We start from the raw sequence: 20,233 nt of genomic DNA, 5'->3' as shown, positions 1-20,233 counted from the left end.
ACTATTTCTGTATTATTAAGAAAAAAAACCCCACAAAACATAAGCCACAACTACTAACTGATATCACAGGATCACTGGAGGCTGAATGCTCCTGGAAGAGGCTGGAAGACACCTCTGGAGATCATTTAGTTCAATCCAGTGGCTAAAAGCAGGTGTAGTTAGGGCAGGCTCCTCACAGCCAGATTCAGTTGGGTTTTAATAATCTCCAAGGATGAAGACTCCAAAACCACTCTCTGGGCAGTGATTGACACATTGAGAGTAAAAATGAAACAATTATTAAAAAAAAAAAAAAAAAGCAACCAAAACCAAAAGAACAGTAAAAGAAAGGAGAAAGAAAAGAAAAGAAAAGAAAAGAAAAGAAAAGAAAAGAAAAGAAAAGAAAAGAAAAGAAAAAAGAAAAAAGAAAAAAGAAAAGGAAAAGAAAAGAAAACCCCCTAAACTGAACAACCATGCACTCCAAATCACCTTTTCTAATGCTTAAACTTATTTCCTATATTTCAGTTTCTGCTTATTGCCTCTTGTCTTGTCACTGGGCACTGCTGAAAAGAGATTGGCTGCAATTTCTTTCTTGCCTCTTCGCCCAATATTTACATGGTGCCAGATTTGGGCATGCAGTAGATTCAGAATGTTAGTTTTCTGGACTACAGAAGGTCACTTTTAACTGATGTCAGCTGGATTTTTGTTAGGTACCATCACTAGTTTCAAAGTACTTAGAGAAAGTACATGGATTTTAGCATACTTATGAAAGGTGACCTTTAAACACACACTGGTTTTTATCACTAAGAACTGAGCTGACAAGACTGCAGTGTAATGAATGGCAATAAAATAAAATAAAATAAAATAAAATAAAATAAAATTACATTTAAAAAATAAAATAAAATAAAATAGCCTGACTTTGAGCAAATAGGCTTCTCAGATTCAACTGTTCAGCCAAAAGTGTCTAAAGTGTTTGCTGTAGTTTTCAAATACATTTGTTACAAATGAAATTTTGTTTAAATTCAAGTGTTACTGAGAGTTTTAACTTTTTCTCAGTATTTAAGTTGCTATGGTAAAGAACTGACAAAGTATAATGGGCATTTATATCTTCTGTTGCAACTTTCCAAGTCTGGGGCAAGTGGCTCTTACTTCAGTGTCTCCTATTTCCATGAGTATCATTTCAAGCTGTAGCAGAGTGAAAAATTGAGAGTTTTTCTTAAGGATAAATATTACATCATTTATTAAAGAGTCTTTTACCTGGTGCTCTGGGGCTCCTATGATGGATAAGAAACCAATAAAATGTGTGCTTCTGCTCAAAGGACTGAGGCTCAGGATGGTGCATTTAGACCACAAGGCCCAGTGCAATCTGTGAATTATCTACCATGCCTCACGGTCTGAGCATCACTTTCCTAACAGCCAAATTTTTGAACTGTAAGATCAAACAAATAGTTGCAAGATATTGAAAGTAAAAGATATTTCAATTCTTGAGGACAAGGCAAGTATATGCATACAAATTTTCAGCTGAAAAGCTACTTCACTATCCACGAAACTCTTTACGTAGTTATAATACAAGACCAAAAGGCAGATGAAAAAAATGGGGCTGGAGATCTTATTTCAATCAATAATTTCAGTAACTTTTCTCAGTGTTGAGGGCCAAGGATTTCTGTTCATTGCTCAAAAATGTAGCTGATTTCACTCAATGTCAAAGCAATTAGAGATTAATGAAAAGAGCAGGAAAAAATAGTGTTTTCTGTGATTATCAAAAGTTTCTGTAAGACTGTATATCATCCAGTGAATAAAATTATCAAATACAGCATACAATACTTACAGTAGGAGCTCGGAAGTGATTGATTACCCCAGAAATTAAAAACTGGGATTACTGCATTGCCCTTTCCAATGACACTTGTAATTTCCTTCTCATTATCTAGGACTTGTAGTTTAATGAACACATCTGAATTAGAGGTTTGTACCTGCAATGTAGCAGTATGTGGTGCTGTGACTTTTACAAAATACCTAAAGAGGAAGAAAAAAATTATAGCAGTATAACCAACTATACCTGATCATTCTTTTTTAGGAAAGTACCTAAATGTTGTGCTGAACTGGAAGCAGACAATTAAAATTGAGTCCTGAATCAACTGTTTTCCTGGAATAGGATGGGCTACACTTCCTGTAGTGAAGTTTAGTGCAGTGAATCAACAAACAAAGCAACTTCTGCTGCTGAAAAAAAGGGGTGGTCTAGCTATTTTTTTTCCACTACCTTATCAAATGTCCAAATAGGCATTTAACCTCCTACTGTACTTTTATTTGTTGAATAACATTAGCCACATTAGGGAACTGTATAATTAAAAAAGTACCTGAGGAAAAAAAAATAATTATTTGCTTTCAAAAGGGTGGAGATATCTCCTTTGATAGCAGCAGCTACTTTGGTCAGCTTAAAAGACTGTGACATTAAAAACCTGTAAAATAAGAGTTTGAGGACAAAATTTAAATAATTGTTGTGCCCCATTGCTTTATGCATTATATGCTTTTTGTCCATAAATTCCAATTGTTATGACTAATGTCACCAAACAAGCAAAGAAAAAAATCCATCACCCTGACTTCAGCACATTTGGAGCTAAAAATATGTAACTATCTTAAAATAATATTTTTTAAAGAATGGTAACATCAGAAGGGAGAAAAGAATGAAAATCATCAAGAAAGAGAGTTTTACAAAATTTCAGTGCATTTGTTATATTTCCATTACATGCTTTCTTCATTTATACTGAAAGTGATTCCTTCTCTTAAAGAGACCTCTATCTCAAGAATAATCCATTGGTTTGAAATATTGAAAAAAGCCTTCAGGAATCAATGTAAAATATTTTAGAATTAACCTTCAAAATATACACATTTAATCAGCTCTAAGCACAGGGCTTGTTGTAGTGCAGTGTGTAGTTCTTTGTGTAAAAACTTCAGTATAGCAATTTAGTAATGGTCAGTTCTGAACTCAGAAGGGATTTTAATGAACTTTAATCAATAAAAAGGGATTAATAAAAACCAACTCACATTTTTATTAAATGTATTCTCCTAAAAGAATCAGCATGCTAAAATAAAACATATACAAATTTTTCTGCCAATACTGCAAGATGGAAATTAGTCTCATATATCAGGAAAAAAATGTTTTATTCCTGTAATAATTAAAGCTTTATCTCCGTAGTTGAGAAAAAAATCAAATTTTATGTCTCTTCTGCACTTGCAAAATCTTGATTTTAATACATATTTAATCCCCAGAAGTACTATGGAATTTCAGTAATTGGCATATGGAGAAGATTGATCTTATAGAAATGCAAAATATTGAATTTTGATTTTAAAGCTAAAGTTTGTGTACTTCACACCTGTTCTTCATTAAGCAGTGGCAATATTTCACAAAATAACACTTTCACTAATCAAATGTTAAATTTCATAGCCCATAAAATTCCGATACTTGCATCAATATTCTCCTCTTCTAAGAAAGAGGAAAGAACACACTTTTCTGGAAAGGATGACCCATATAAGAACCAGAATTTGTTCATTCTTCTCTCAGTATTTACCTAAACAGTAGAAACTCATCGTTGGGGATGTAATACTCCTTAAATTGTTTAGTAGAATAGATATTATTTACAGCCTCACGAGAGAGAAATGGAAGTGGACTCTGGGAACTGATGAAGCGGAGCTTCCATTTTCCAGCTGCCACAGGTTGGTCACCAGTGTGTGCTTCAGCCACAAAAGTGTATCCTTTCTGAAAAGGGAAAACAAGCCATTTTCATGTGGCAATAACACTACTCAAAATGCACTCCATGACTACAGGCAATACACTTTTTGTCCATTACACTTATTAATATAATAAGATGTCCTTCATCAGCAAGAATATTACAACTCCAGTCTATTCTAATCTATGAAGCGTCTCTAATTTTAGCAATTTTTATTTTGCAGAAAGTTACATAGCAAGTTAAATACAATTTCATCTAACTGCAAAGCTGGCAGGTATTTTTAGGGGCAGACACAACCAATGCCCTGCAGTCACTTTCTAACCAAATTATTTGATGATCTAAAATGCTCCTTCATGCTTAGGCAGTGCGAAAGTAGAGGTGGATGAGTTTGCTGCATGGAAACTTAGAGATGAGATTACTTTGGTCTTCAAATCTGAGGTTAAATTAACATTTACCCTAATTCAATAATGCCATTGCAGGTAAAGCATGAAATTCCAAGATACTATTCTTATTTTTGTGAAGGTATTGATTTAAGAAAAAATATTTCTAGTTTTAGAAAATGCAAGTAAAAAAACCCACAAAATGTAACACACAATTAATAAGGCTGGTGCAGATAGGTGCTCTTTATGAATCCTGAGAATAGGAATATAAGGAGCCAGGATATAACACAAAAAGTTTCAAACTTTGATAGATTTGTATTTGTGAAAATGAAGGTAATATGAATGTGATTACTTGAAAGGCAGGGGCAGGGAAAAGGGATATAAGGAGTGCAATGGCCACTTGTAATGTTACAGGGGAACTCAGAATTAAGTCCCTTCTTCATGTACTCTGAATAGTCCTACTAACTCCCTATTTCAAACATTAAAATGTCATGTTCCACCCAAGAAATAGTCCAAATGAAAATTCTTTGAAAGGTTTTAGCTCTTTTAGTCCTCTTCTAAATTCAGTTTAAAGAAACCAGCATTTACCAGCAAAAACAGCTTTGTTGAAAAATCCTTATAATAAATAGGGTTGTGATTTTAGGACTATCCAATAATGCAGGGCTGGGACTCCAGGAATACTGAATATTTAGAATGAAAGTAAAATAAATTATTCATTATTCCAATTTGTGCAATTGTAGCTGTAAGGCACTTTATAACCTTTAATCACCACAAGGTAACAGCAATCACTCAGAGTAACCATTCAGGAGAACTCACTACTTAAACATCTAGTTAAGCATAGAGTCACAGGCCCCTCTGTTCTTATCAAGTACACCTGGAAACTGAGAAGGATTTAGCCAGATATTCAACTGCTTTGTGACAGCATGGGGTGCATGAAAAGAACAATTTCTCTTGTATACCTATTTATAAAGATAATGTTATATAATCTTAATGCTCACTATAAATATCCAGAAAATTTAGACTTAGGACCAAAAGTTTGAGTGAGCACTTTCTGAGTACTACAAGCAATTAGCACAATAACTGAATTTTGTGTCTGGTAGGAAGATCAAGTCACTACTAAGAAATAAGAAAATAGATCTCAACAACCCCAAAAAAATTTATGTCTCTTTCTTAAAAAACCTTCCAGAAGTTTCACTACTTACTTTGATATCTTTTTACAATTCACTGTCTCTAGAATCAGAAAGATTTGCTTTCTAATATACCACCCAAACTAGCTTTATGGCAAAGTAAGATGATTCCCTTATGTCCTTCTACTACTAGTTAAGACAAATAACTGAGCAGTGTCCTTGCTCAAACAGACTTCTATTTTCTAGACTAAACATGGTGGTAGTGATGATTTCTTAAACTTATCTATGTAGGTCAGCTGCAGCTCGAGTGCTTATCTCTATCCTTTTCTACAATCAGTTCAAAAGACTTGTGAATAATAAAAAGCATAGAATTAAAAAAAGACCACCAAGAACTAAACCAAATTCAACTGTATCTAGCAGTGGAAAGAAAACACCATAAAATAAGAAAATTTAATGCAACCCCAAAAAATCCAAATGCTAAGCAAGTAGCCAGTTTCTATTTAGGCTGTAATGTCTGCAAAAAGAAGACAGACTTTAGTGCTAGTGTGCAGATTTAATCTTTATTGTCAATCATTCTGAAATGAACTTTAGTGTGTTCCAGGAGTGTCTCTGCAGCAGTGAAACAGTATCTGTTGACAGGACTCCTTTTTAGCTCTGTTGTAAACTGCTGAGTCATAGTTTTGAAGCAGAACTGGTAGGTGTATTTTTTTTAAAAAAGGGACTTTTTATGTAATAATACTGACATTTAAGAATTCAGGCATACTGTATAATTTCTTGCTTGATGTATTACATTGGTGACTGTTTTTTACAAAATACTGTAATAAAAAAATGTAACAGATTAAAATAATACCATTGTATTCTGTGTTTGCTAATTGCAAAATGTCTTGTCAAAGTATCAACAGAGCTTTCAGAAGCTTGTGCAGGTCCACTGAAACAATAATCAACTATTAAGAAATAGGAAGAAGACAAGCTAAATTGTAGAGTATAAGGTTATATTCTTACTGAGGAACTCAGGAGCTCATTGATTGAGAAATGAAATAAGAACAAGTATAAAAATACAGCATGCCTGCACAACTGTGTTTTAGTACTCTAAAAATCACTCTTTACTGCTATTAGCCACATTTAATATTACAAAATATAAACCATTAGTTTAGCAAACAATAACAGAAATGTTGCTTTAGGAGGGGACTTCTTCAATAGGGAAGAACAGGAATCCAATATAAGGGCCATTTTCATTACTAATTGACAATCATTGAGGCTACTGTGCTGTACCCATGGGAAGAAAGGATGGACACTTATCATTCCTTGTTCAAAATTTTTATGGCCACAAGTTAAACATTGGTTCAAAGTTTACTGTGCTCACTCACTGTTACGCATGATAAAAGAGAAAAAAACCCCATAATAATAGCAGCTGGAAAGACGACAGAGGAGAGAATAATCAAAAGTTCAGTAATAAATATTTAGCACAGAAGCAGGTCAGTGATGGTCTCTGTTCGAATTCGCTGATAAATAAGGGTGTACTTTTAAGTAGAACACTAAGAAACAGATAAAAATCTCCACAGAATCTGGGCACTTGTTACTATTTTTAAAATTATGCTTTTCACAACAACTTCTTGCATTTACCTTATTTTTGGGATAAACATGAGGTGTGACTTTGAAAAAGGCATGTGGCATTTCCTCCTGTGTGTCATTATCAAGAACATGAAGTCTACAGGAAGGGATAGTGGTAAACACCTTTGTCAATACAAGCATGTCTTCTGGGACAATAAATATTTCTCTAAAAAAATATTTAAATTATATCAAAATTATTTTCACAAATAAAAGGATATGTGCAGCACAAATCAAAAATATTGTCATGGTTTAAGTCCAGCCAGCAATTAAGTACAATGCAGCTGCTCACTCACTCCCCACACCCAACCCACCCGAGGGAAAGAATCAGAAAGAAAATATAAATTTAATGTGTTAAGAACAGTTTAACAATTCAAACAAAATATACTAACAAATATACTAATAATATTAATATTTTTAATGATAAGGAGAGGGAGAGAGAGTAACAGGACCCAACAGAAGAAAGTGATGCACAATACAATTGGTCGCCACCCACTGACCAATGCCCAGCCTGCTCCTCAGCAGTGATTAGCCCCCTTCCAGGTAATTCTCCCCCAGTTTATATACTGAACATGACATTCTGTGGTATGGAGCATCCCTTTGGCCACTTCAGGACAGTTGTCCTGGCTGTGCTTCTCCCAGATTTTTGTCCACCTCCTCATTGGCAGAGCATAAGACACTGAAGTCCTTGACCTGGGGTAAGCACTCAACAACCAAAACATCTGTGTGTTATCAACATTATTCCCACACTGAATCCAAATACACAGCACTGTACCAGCTACTAACAAGAAAATGAAGAAGAAATGAAGAAGAAAATGAAATTTGTTCCTGCCAAAGCCAGAACAAGTATACATCAGAATTTAAGGAAAGCAGACAGATAAGAAGTAAGTTTTTAAGCAGGTTAGTGTAAAAACACAGTGTATCAATACTACTTCCCCATAGGAGTTGTATAGGGCTCTGTGAAACTCACCTGAAAACCAGAAACCATGCATTTGGTGGTTGATCAGCATATGTTACTGCATAGTCAGTGAAATATGTCTTACACCATTCATCTTCATAACAAGGAAACTTTTCAACTGAATTACAGTTTCTTTTAAACATTTCTCTGGAAAGCAGAAAACAAAGACTTAAATCTAATCAGGATGGCATTTATATATATGCTGACTTTTACTTATGCTGATCATGAAGCATAAGTACTTTGTACATGAATGTAAAACAACAACATAAAATGTGTTACTAATGTTTCTCTAGTAGCTGTTCACTCTTAAATAAAAAAAAAGAATAATGGAGGGATCAGCTCTTTCAGACCTCATGGCAAATATATGCACATATTCCTGTTCATCAGTCTACCCATGACTCTGACTGCTTCTAATACCCCAAAATGTTATGGCTTCTACAAAACTTTACCTCTTTCTTTTTCTTTTTTTTTTTTTTTTTTTTTTTTTTTTTTTTAATAAATATCAGTTAGCATAACTGAGTTGTCGTCTTAAAGCTGTGGAATCATTAGGAGATGAAAATGCCCTTATTTAGTTTTAAAACTTTTGGGAACAACAAAGGAATAAAAGCAAAACTTATTGGCCAAGGCGCTAGATTGTTATGTTAAATGGAAATCTGTCAGCTGCTAAAACAACATTAAGCACAAGTACATTAGCATGATTTTAACACTCAAATGTATCCCTCAGGACAATGCCTATGAACCCCGTAAGTTTCAAAAGTCTGAAGGCAGACTGAAAACTGCATCTCATCCTTGCTGAGGTAGAGATGCTGCAAATCTAAAATGCATGGCTAATACTTAAAACAAGGCTGTGGTTGCAAAGTCCTGATACCATCAATGTACACAGATTTTACAGGATTAGAAACACTAAAAAGTGATATAAAATTATACCTGGTGTGAGTGTTGCTCAAATTGCTGCTTATAAGGAGTGAGGATTTATATCCACAGGCAGTAATTATTGTCAGTTTGCACTCCTCATCTTTGGAAGAATTGATTTACTGCTAGATCAGTTGTGTGAACACTTGCACAGAGATTTTTGAAGGACTTAATGGAAATATGGGATCCCCAAAGGGTGTCATGCTTGCAAATGATTTAATGAACACTGTTGAAATTAGAATAGCTGTCTTTTCAAAAGCTGTAATAAAATACCAGGGAGAGAATCTACCTAGAAATACATCTACTTGCCTTCAAGCAAATGCAACAAAAAAGTCCCCATATGAGATAATAAACTGGTTACAGTTAAATAGTATAGCTATCTCCTTTCTTATGTTAACCACAATTCCTTCACAGATAGCACAAATCAAAAAGTTTCTTTAAAACAACTGGTTAACTGTTTAACTAAGGAATCAGTATCAGATCTATCCTTATGGAACAGCCTACCAAATACTAAAAAAATTAAACACAGGGAAAAGGTAATATTCTATCTCAAACTGTAGGAAAAAATCTGTAACATACCTAAAAATTAGATTTTACTCATGTAGAGTACACGGAATAAAGCATAGCATATATTTGGTAAAAACATTTCATCCCTTCCATCAGGATTTTGTAATTTTGACACTAATAATACCCTTACTATGTTTATTTTGTGAAATAGGAGTTTATGACAATTGCCTGCAATAAAATAGTTTATTGCATGATTACCTTAACAACGTTACAGCACACTGTTCAAAATTTAACTCAATCACAGTCCATAGGTTTTTCAAAGTTTCTTCAACATCAGTGTTTTCTTTAGTACCTAGAGATAATAAAATAAGTTAGAAATTATAACATCCAATTTTTTTATTGTTCTAAATTACACCTGCCAAATACTTTTGAAAAATGCCACTTGCACAAGTAAATTGCCTTATTTATTTGGAGTTTTACAGAAGTCTCACTGAGCTGAAAACTGTTTTCTCCTTTGACAGAGTATATTCCATTCATCATCATCTTTGTACTTTTCAGCACTCCTACAACTGCAAAAATGATGCGATCAATATTTTCTCCAGTTTACAGGTTTTTTCACTGTAACATGTTGTAGTGATATGTGGCAATCTCTGGCCTCAGAGAATAGGCTATTTAACTCCCAGCAACTTTCATCGGCAGATACCAGGAAGGGGTAGGGATGTACCTAAACTATCTGTGTAGCTAAAAGGAAAAGAATTGGACAGCTCCAATGGGTAATTCATCCCACCCATGTTGGGTAACTCAGATAACAGGATGTGTTGTCATCTCAAGGTGTCTAATTCTATACACGGAATACAGATGAAGACTAGACTGTCTGATTTTTAAGTTTTCAGTAGTACAACACAAATCTTGGTTTATTCCAACAAATAAACTTTTAAAAATAAATGCCATTTTTTCTAACTTGAGTATGTACGGATTCAAGTCACAATCTTTGGATCTCAGCCTAAAGATCCTGTTACTATCAAATTCCTTTTCTCATGTGCGTATTTAAAGATTGTAGCAAAGTCTTTTTTCATCTGATCTTTCTGACATTACAAGCTAACCTGTAAGTACAAGGCATATATTTAATCCTGATCCTTACAACTCTACTCAGAATTTTGCGGCTGTTATCTATCTTTCTCCCTGTACTGTGGACACTGCACTTGGACACAGTATTCCAGCTGAGATAACAGAATTGCTGAATAGGAAATGTGCTACAAGTCTTGAACTGCTATGCAAGATTTCTCTATCTATATGCATAAGAATGAAGGATAGTGTCAGCACAGTATCTTTGGAGGACAGCATCAGACTTCAATACTGCGTGTGCTCCACTGATTACCCATTATGATGCTTAGGTTCTTTTATGATTTCCTTTACATTTCCAGAAAAAAACCCTAACATTTAGCCCAGCTCTGACCTAAATCTACATTAATGTAAATTCTGGTTTAGTATCTATGCAAATCTAGGGGGGGTGTATCTTTCACACACTTTTAGTATCATATGTTCTAACTAAGTGGTTAGGTGTACTTAATAGAACTCTAAGTTCTATTTCATTAGTTTCAGTTACTTTTACCTAGATGTTAATTAGTAAAAAACTCTTTAGAGTAAAGATTTGAATAAGATGAAGTATGAAACATTTTTTAAAGGCATTTTTTAATGACACACCTGGTTCTCTGCTTTTCAGTATTTTCCTAATATAGGTCCCTCTCCAGATGGCTTGAAGTTTGACAGCTGCTGCTTCTTCTTCAGATGTAGGAGTTTGGTTCTCCCAACTACTAAGGGATTTCTCCTCACTGCTCTCTGAAGGAATGGGAGAATGAGCAACACCAACAAAGCTGCCTTTAATGAATTTAAAAAGAAAAAAAAAACCCAAATAAACACAAAATAGCAAGAGAGTTATTTTAAGCTTAAAATTTTTATGATGAAAATATTACTCTTGAATTTTTTTTATCATGATAAAAGCAGAGAAAATATACTGTGTAATTACACAAAGTCAAAATGTAAGCTATTTTGCTAATTCCAAACACCAAATAATTTAATTTTTCTCTTCATGAACAGCTATTGCAGGACACATTTTAGAATCATGTTTCCTACTGTAATTTCAAAATATTCTTCCAAACATGAACCAAGAGGATTTGATACACTGAAGTCTGACTCTGTACACAGTTTAAAAGAGCTTCACAAGATTTTAAGTACTTCTGTCTCTCAATCTGATTATTTTATTAAATAATAATTTAAACACCAGAGTTGTTTGAAACGTTTTGTTTAGCCTTTGCAAAGGAGCCATGGAATAAGGGTAAGATCTATGATAAAGGGAGAGTTCATTTATCTGACTGACTTTCTGTTACCAAAGAGTTTTGAAGTGGAACATAATTAGTAGGTTCTGAGAGGTTAGCAATGAGCTCTTTGAAGGCATTCTTGCCTAAAGTTAGCATCCTGGGAGCCATCAGCACCAGGACTTAGGGAAGGGTGTGGGGAGCAACACTCCAAGAGGCCAGTGCCTGGGGGTAGTTTGGAACTGCACACATATGAAACAAACGGGACCAAGACAGCATGATAGGAAGGAAGAAGTGCTGCAAAAGGAAGTACCAACAAACAAAAAGGAGAAGAGGAATCTGCTTGAAAAATGTAGACAACACTGCAGGCAAACAAACTATCTTAAGATACTGCTTTCATCAGCCAGATCACACATTTCAATCTAATCACTTTTACTCAATATTGCTAAATCTGGCTGTGCTCTCAAACCATCATTTCTTATCACTATTGCATTTGCAAATGCTAGAAAGCTTCTTTAATACTTGAGGGCTGAAAGATTACACAAGCCCACTTCAATATAAACCAGATTAGAACTCAACAATATGAATGGCACAACCACTTTTATAAAAGAGAAGCATATAATCAATCACAAAATAATACAGACTGGAGGGGACCCCTGAAGGTCATCTGGTCTGATCCCACATCCAAAGTGGGATGAATTTAGAATAGGTTGCTCATGTTCTTGAGTAAATGTCCAGTCCATTATTTAATACTTCCATAATCATGGAGACCATAATTTAATTTTCTTTTCCAATTTTTGATTAGCCTTATGGTGAAAAATGGCTTCCTAATACTCAACTGGAATTTAACATGTTCTAAGATGAGTCCTGTCTGTGCACCTCTGGAAAGGTTTTGGCTCTCCCATTCATTCATCACTGTAACACATTTCAAAATGAATTTGTCCGATCTACAATCTTGTCTATTTTACAACTAAATAACACAGTGGCAAGATGACTTCTGATCCCACTAATCATTATTTTCACAGAAGGGAAATAGACTTCAATTTTCAGCACATGTTTTAGCTCGGAAGAATGAGTTCTGCTGCAGAGCCTACATTCCCCATATAAGGGAAAATAATGTATTATAAAGTAAAAGTTGTATATATATGAACACACACATACACAGATTGACTTAATGAGTAAGAACATCCTAACATGGAACAGGAATCAATAATATAGAAAAGTACACACAAAAAGTATTGGTCTGGTGTTACCCTATGAATCAGCTGAAAACTTCATCCACTGAGAATGTCAAGTGGCCTCCATAACTAGAAATAAGTACCTATATCTCTATAAATAAAACATTTCATTTGTGAGGATAAAGAATATATGGCTATACACGCAGTTAGTTAAATGTTAAACTGTTTCTGAAAACACAAATATAAAAAATTTGGATGGACTGTCACACAGAAATCAATTCCATTTATAGAAACTGTCACAAATTACTGCAGATCAGGCCAAAACCCAAAAAGTATGAGTATATACTCCTAAAGTATATATTCCAAAGGAGTTTCTTTTTTGTTCTAATTTTTTTATACAATGTCATAGGAACAAAAATATTTTTCTTTGCAATATTTTCTTCAAAGGTTTTTTTTTACTTAACCTTTCTTACTATTTTTTCTTATAAGCAGAGAAATGTGTACTCTGAAATGCTTTGGATCAATCATTATTGAACTAGAGAATGCTTTAAATCAATCAATATTGAACTAGTGCATGTTTCAAATTTGACATTATGATTGAACACAGATTTGTCAAAAATCTCTGACACGCCTCAGCTGTTAATCAGAAAACACCCTGCTAATAATAAAACTGAAGCTTTCAAAGCAGCCTAGCAAGACTTTGTTCACCATAAAATCACTGCAGTTTTCTTGGAGGCAATGTAACAATGATTTTTTTGAAAAAGGAGTATTTTGCATGTACTCAAGAGGCACTTCACATATTCAACCAAATAATGTCCAACTTCCCCTCACCTCTTAGGGGAACTCAAGTTCAAATCCAAAGTGCAAGAAGAAACAAATGTTAAGAATTCTCTTTTCAGTCACACAACACAACTGTATAATCACTCATCTGAACCTATGCTTCTGGAGGAGAGAGAAGCTTGTTCTGAAAAAGAACTGAGCGGGAGCAGGACTTCTCAAATACAGTTTCACAGATAAGTTTATAGAGAACAGCTCGACTTCTAGATAAAAATTCAGACCAGAAGGTTTTAAGAGAATGGTACGCACAGAGCACTTCACTTCCAACTTCAAAGTTGGAATTTATCCATGAGAAAGAAATGTAGCCCTTGAAATGTGTCTAAATGACTCTCAAGTGTTTGAGACTCCTGAAAATCAGTGCCACAGACCACTGGCTCACTACTGGGCCCAATGAAACCAGGACAAGGTAAACAAAGAACATGTGCAACAGAGAGCAGGCAGGCAGTACTGAATTGCCAACACTGTCTCTTGTGTAACATCATCCTGATATGCGCTTCCTTTCCCAGGAAGCATCACATACCTCTGTAAATTCAGCACCTCATGACTGCCCAAAGTTCTGCAGGGCCCCTTTATTCACTCTCTTTCCAGAATACAACAGGAAGAGCCATGCCATGGTGAAGCACTCAGCTTCAGACACTTCCATCTTTTTTTCGTACGTTCACATGGCATGATCTTCCACTTGCTTCTTGTGCCTCTTCTGCTATTTGCTCCATGGGGATGGATACTTGGCAGACAAATAAATATGACTAGACCATTTTCAGGGTGGCTTCTCAGAAACCTTACCAGGCATGACCACTAACTGCTGTGAATCATAATATCCTTGCCCTTGGTAAACCCTGAGATTAATACAGCACACAGTGGAAAATGAATATGCCAACATAAAATGGAGGTGATCTTTCAAAAAAAGCTCACATTTAACCTGATATATTTGCAGACACAGATGACAAAAATATTTCAGTCATCTGTTATGGTAGTTTACACTGGTGTCTATTAGGTTCCAAAGAGTAACTACCTCAAGTTGTGACAAGACTTGAGCAACTAACCTGACAATGCAGCAGTACTAACGTGGGCCAGGGCAATAAGCTGATGCCAATCCTTCTAGGCCTTTCTACAGTGCAGTTTTCAACTGGTTTTTCCTGCTATCTACCTGTCTTTCCTTGACATTTCACTTGGTTTATGCTTTATTTCTTTAGGGTTCTGGATGGAGCCTGGACAAAAGCATGCATTTACTCCAAAGCAACATTTATTAAGCAGGGCAAAAAGTCAAGAAAGGTCAAAAAATGTCCAGTGTCAATAAACCCAAAGGGAAACAATTACCTTTCTGGTCCCAAAGGGATCTCTTGCAATTTAATTCTAGAAAAGAAAATAATTTTAAAGGATATCTTGGACACTGGAGGAAACAAAACTGAAACAGAACTTTCTCCATATATTTATCCCACTTTTTTGATTCACTGCCCAACTCCTAAAAAATATTCTGTCACAGTGGATCTCATACTTTAGTAATTTATATGAGATCTTTGCTACAACCTGTCAACTGTGCTAATTATTCAAATCTATTTTAAAAATGTCTTCTATTGCTGACAAGTGTTTAAGGTTTTTTTTTGAATACAGAAATCAGTAGCACAGTTATCTTTAAAAATGTGACAGGTGTTGTTTACTTCAAGTGGTGTGATAAATGTCAATATGCTGACCCTTGTAATATACTCTTGTCATGGGATGCAATTCTCTGAAAAATACCTGATGTCTCACAGGAGAATAACCTTCAGAAGAGAGGAGATTCAGAGGAAAGTTCCCAGTAAAGAGAGACAAGCATTCATACTTATAAGTGCTTTCTTTAAAGGAGAGAAGTATTACAACATTGTGTCAGTAGTCAGTAAAGATATTTGTATAAATTTTAATTTAGTTTTTTATACTAATTTTCCATAATAAACTGACTAATCAAAAGGAAGTTGGTACCATTTTGTTTGACCAAGTAGAAACACTTTATATTCTGTAAGTTCACAATAGACAGAGGAAAAGCTAAGTCCCCATAAAAAGCCTTCAAATGGTGATCATGTCTCTTCCCACCAATCAGATAAATAATTTTTCTGTTGTGATGTGAAACCATATACATAAGGCTTTTGTTAATAAATTAAATGCTAATATTAATAGATTAAAAAGTTACAGAGACTGAAAAATAGGTCCTAAAAAGGAGAAGAGCCATATATTTGGTTGCCAGGCAAACTTAACTGTAACCGCGTATGCCTCCAGCCTGCATAAAAAATGAAGCAAAGAAACAGAGGGAAGAGAATTATCCCTGCTTTTCATAAATATGTTGGCTTTCCAATGGCTCCTCTCAGATTATGTTCAGGTACACAGGACACCCTAACAACAGGCTGGAGAAGAGGCAGATGGTGCTGTAGCTGGTTCCATGCTACATTAGCCAGGCAATACAATAATTTCACGAACAGCAAACTTAAGAAACAAGCAACCAACCAAGCGAGCAGGACAAAAAAAATTAAAATACCCCTCCCCACTGCAACCAAACAAAAACCTCTCAACCCATCACTAAGAAATAGTTGAACTTTCAATGAAGGTATTAACTTGAGTCTTCATTCACTCTCATTTTGTGAACAATATATGCATTTAAGGTCTTTTCAGCTGATAATATGAACAAAAGTGAGGAGCTGCAGTACATCAGGTAAAAAAATGGAGATGTTTGTTAATGTTTGTCAATACTGACGAATGCAACTCAAGGAAGACAAAGGGCAGTCTTATAAATTAACAAAGGGTAAACATACTTTCCAGAACAAGGAAAAGGATCATTTCTATTCTGAGACGAGCCTCAGATGTGCTGTCAGCAGTAAAAGTCCTAGGCTTAAAAATTAACTGTGCCTACTTAAGCAAGAACAAACAAGAACAGAGAAGAGCTGACTTCCCTGAAAATAAGGGTGGGCAGATATGTTTGAAGTGATTAGCAATATCAATACGTTACCTGAAAACACAGTGTCGTCCCCAGAAATATCAGTGTCTTTAAAATCCAAAGTGAAGGATCTGAAGGCAAATTTATATCTGCAAAGATCCTTCTTGTCTAATACAGATTTGATCAAATACCAAAATGCATTATTGAAAACCTAAAATCAGAAAGAGGAAAAGCATTAAAAGAATGATTCATTTCTAAAGACTGATTTATACTGCTTCTCATTATTGTTTCAAAAACTGTTCCCCTCTTCTGTTATGATGTATAAATGAAGTATTTAACTTCCTCTAACAAATACTGTATCTGAAAATTAATCCCAACTGCAGGACTACAATGCTTCAAGACAACAATCAAGAGAAAACCTGTTTCATGTCTGGCTTATAAAAATAAGAAAATATTACTTATTCTACAGTGTGTTTATCACCCAAAAACATCCTACTAGTTTATGCATAGGGGGTTGATGGCCTCATACCAGAAGACAGAAGAACATATTATAATTGCTCTCATGACAATGGGACTTCTAAACCCAAGGTTGGAGAACAGAGACTGATAACCGAACGGGAATGCTTTCTAGATTAGGAGGTGCCACATCATGGGAAGATTTGGCACTATTTCTTTTCTTTGACATATTGATGCTCTTTAAAGATCAGAAATCCAGTCTCTTCCTCCCCCACTCCTAGTAGATGGGAATTTTAGAGTGTTTTTCAGAATTTGTTTCATAATCTGACTTGAAGAACATAGTAACAACTTACTGGAAAAGACATGATTTTTCTCTTTCATTGTCCTTAGTTTCATACTTTTCTGCTTTCTGGAAACAACTTGTGTATTTTAATACTAATAAACACATCCTTTATTTTTAAATTTGTAAGACTAGGGAAGAAAGAATATAGTAGATTCTTTCTTGCACTCAGAATATATTTTCTCTGTTTGTATTAAAGACAGATAATTTCCATATTTTCATTCTTGAATCACTGTCAGCTCAGTGCCTTTCATTTATCCAATTTCTGTCTTTTTATTCTTTTTCAGCTAAACATTGGTTTTCTTAGAGGGGGAGAGATGAAGAGATATCTGTGTTTATGACTCCTGAATTTTTCTTAAGGTCTCTAAGTTTTGCACATATTTCATACGAGCATATGCATTTAAAATTTGTATATTCCATTCCTGAGTTCAAACCAATTTTTTTTTCCCTGGTGGACTTGGCATGAAAATTACCTCTTTTATGAGTGATGCACCTGTAATCATTCTCTTTTAATTTTTTTATTTTGCTGAATTTGAGCCTGGTGTCAAGCCCATCTTTAAAACTGCTACCTTAGGTGTTCTAATTTTTAATAGCAGTGATTATAAAAATATTAAACCCTTTCTTCTATTCAGTCTTCTAAACTATACAGCCTAAACTGTGTGAGCTTTCTAGTACTTTGATGAAAATAAATGAATCTGGAATATATAAGCTACTGACTGTAGAAAAATCAAATTATAGCAATATTATCAACATTTGCATACACATAAAAAATTAGTGTTTCTATAAAAAATTTTTTGTTCCCATCTTTTTACAATATTGGAAATTGGGGTGACCTTATGATGTGTATCCCATATCGCTGCCTATGCCCAGAAATTAATTATTGGCCTTTCTATGCCTCTGAACTGAGCCTGAGAGGGGGAAGAAAAAACTGAGCAAAACTTTCTCAAAGCAGTTTGAAACTTGTTCAAGGTCACATAAAGATAGCAGGTTTTTTTTTTTCAGCTGGGGCAGGGGGGAGCGAGGAAGCACCCGGCTGGCAGCTTTTCCAGTCAGCTTTTGGCCAGTTTTTTTGCAGTTCCTTGTTCTCTGGAGAGAGGCTGAGAGCTGAACTTTTCCTTCTCTGGAATTTCGGATTTTCTCCCTTTTCTACTGGACTGCCTGATTGCTGTAACATCAGAGCACATCGGGAGGACTTTTCACCGGGCACAGAGGGCCTGGCCCCGGCCCAAGCCCCAGCTCCGAGGAGACCAAAGGGAGGACTCGAACACTTTCTCAGGTTTTTCCTCTACAGCGAAAGATTTTACCATTTAACATTATTTTCCTTTCCCGTGTGCTTGTTAAATAAATAGTTTTATCTTCTTCACTTTCCTTCGAGGAAAATTTATTTTTTTCCCGAACCTGGTGGGGGGAGGGGTGGTTGTGCCTTCTCTCAGAGTATATATATATTTCTAAATTTGGCCAAACCGGAACAAATTTAGTGGCGCCCAACGTGGGGCTCGAACCCACGACCCTGGGATTAAGAGTCTCATGCTCTACCGACTGAGCTAGCCGGGCCAGAGTTATTCCATACATGTGGCGAAAACTCATACAGCTTGGGCCACCAGAATACGCTTCTGCTTTAGCAATAATGAAACCAGACTACGGTGCAAATGAGACTGTGAAAGATATGGCAGTGAAGCTCCGAGCATATGCAGACTCTGTGCATGGCCCAACACATGCAAGAATTGCAGCTGTGGAAACACGTATGCAGAAATTGGAAGATAAGATGGAAAGGAATCACCAGGAGATTAAAGAGTGCCTTCTCCGCGGACGTTCCCCAGAGAGAAGGTACATCCCACGAAGTGAGCTGTGGAATTTCCTGTGTGACAGTGGGGAAAACATGAGGAAGTGGGGTGGACAACCCACTTCTGCTCTGGCAGCACGAGTGAGTGAATTGAAGGAGCGCAAGTCTCAGAAAGGAGGATCTACCAAAAAGGAAGTAGCTCCAGTTGCCTGTAGCCAAATTGCCGGAAATGATGGAAAAGACGACGGCATGTCCAATTCCCATGAAGGAACTTCTAAGATACAGGCCCAGGGAAAGAAGGATAACCAGGCATAGAGGGGCCCTGCCTCTAGCCAGGTAGAGGTCAGGGAAAACCGTGTTTTTTGGACTGTGTGGATTCGTTGGCCTGGTACATCAGAACCACAAAAATATGATGCCTTGGTTGACACTGGTGCGCAGTGTACAATAATTCCATCGCAGCATGTGGGGGTAGAATCTGTTTCTATTTCTGGTGTAACAGGTGGATCACAAAATTTGACCTTGGTGGAAGCTGAGGTGAGCCTGACTGGAAATGAGTGGAAGAGACATCTCATTGTGACTGGCCCAGAGGCCCCGTGCATTTTGGGCATAGACTTCCTCCGGAACGGGTATTTTAGAGACCCAAAGGGACTCAGGTGGGCTTTTGGAATAGCTGCTGTGGAGACAGAGGGCATTAAGCAATTGAACACTTTGCCTGGGCTATCAGAGAACCCGTCTGCAGTCGGCCTTCTGAAGGTGGAAGAACAAAGAGTACCAATTGCTACCTCGACAGTGCATCGCCGACAGTACCGGACAACTCGAGATGCTGTGATTCCCATCCACAAGATGATCCGTGAGCTGGAGACCCAAGGGGTGGTCAGCAAGACCCACTCACCCTTCAACAGCCCCATCTGGCCTGTGCGCAAATCGGAAGGAGAATGGAGATTGACTGTGGACTATCGTGCCCTGAATGAAGTGACTCCACCGCTGAGCGCTGCTGTGCCGGACATGTTGGAGCTCCAGTATGAGCTGGAGTCCAAAGCAGCGAAGTGGTATGCCACTATTGACATTGCCAATGCATTTTTCTCCATTCCTCTGGCAGCAGAGTGCAGGCCTCAGTTTGCCTTCACCTGGAGGGGCGTGCAGTACACCTGGAACCGACTGCCTCAGGGGTGGAAGCACAGTCCCACCATCTGCCATGGACTGATCCAGACTGCACTGGAAAAGGGTGA

At 36.2% G+C, this 20,233-nt stretch overlaps 1 protein-coding gene and 1 non-coding gene across 2 annotated transcripts in view; both read right to left on the bottom strand.

Annotated features, from left to right (window-relative positions):
• ADGB (androglobin) overlaps window positions 1-20,233 on the bottom strand; it is a 118,382-nt gene that overhangs the window by 26,394 nt on the left and 71,755 nt on the right. The window contains exons 20-26 of the mRNA XM_032102143.1: window positions 16,498-16,636; window positions 10,898-11,032; window positions 9,452-9,545; window positions 7,787-7,921; window positions 6,832-6,985; window positions 3,543-3,730; window positions 1,805-1,989 (exon numbers count right to left, since the gene is read on the bottom strand). Coding sequence (XP_031958034.1) covers window positions 1,805-1,989; window positions 3,543-3,730; window positions 6,832-6,985; window positions 7,787-7,921; window positions 9,452-9,545; window positions 10,898-11,032; window positions 16,498-16,636 — 1,030 coding nt within the window. The remainder of the gene's footprint in view (window positions 1-1,804; window positions 1,990-3,542; window positions 3,731-6,831; window positions 6,986-7,786; window positions 7,922-9,451; window positions 9,546-10,897; window positions 11,033-16,497; window positions 16,637-20,233) is intronic.
• On the bottom strand, window positions 18,703-18,775 carry TRNAK-CUU. Its single transcript has one exon. It is a non-coding gene; the product is annotated as a tRNA-Lys (tRNA).

The sequence above is a fragment of the Corvus moneduloides genome, chromosome 3, assembly GCF_009650955.1.
Source record: "Corvus moneduloides isolate bCorMon1 chromosome 3, bCorMon1.pri, whole genome shotgun sequence".
NCBI classification, from domain to species: domain Eukaryota; kingdom Metazoa; phylum Chordata; class Aves; order Passeriformes; family Corvidae; genus Corvus; species Corvus moneduloides.
Note: the sequence above shows the minus strand (reverse complement) of the source record. Positions and strands in the feature narration are given on the sequence as shown.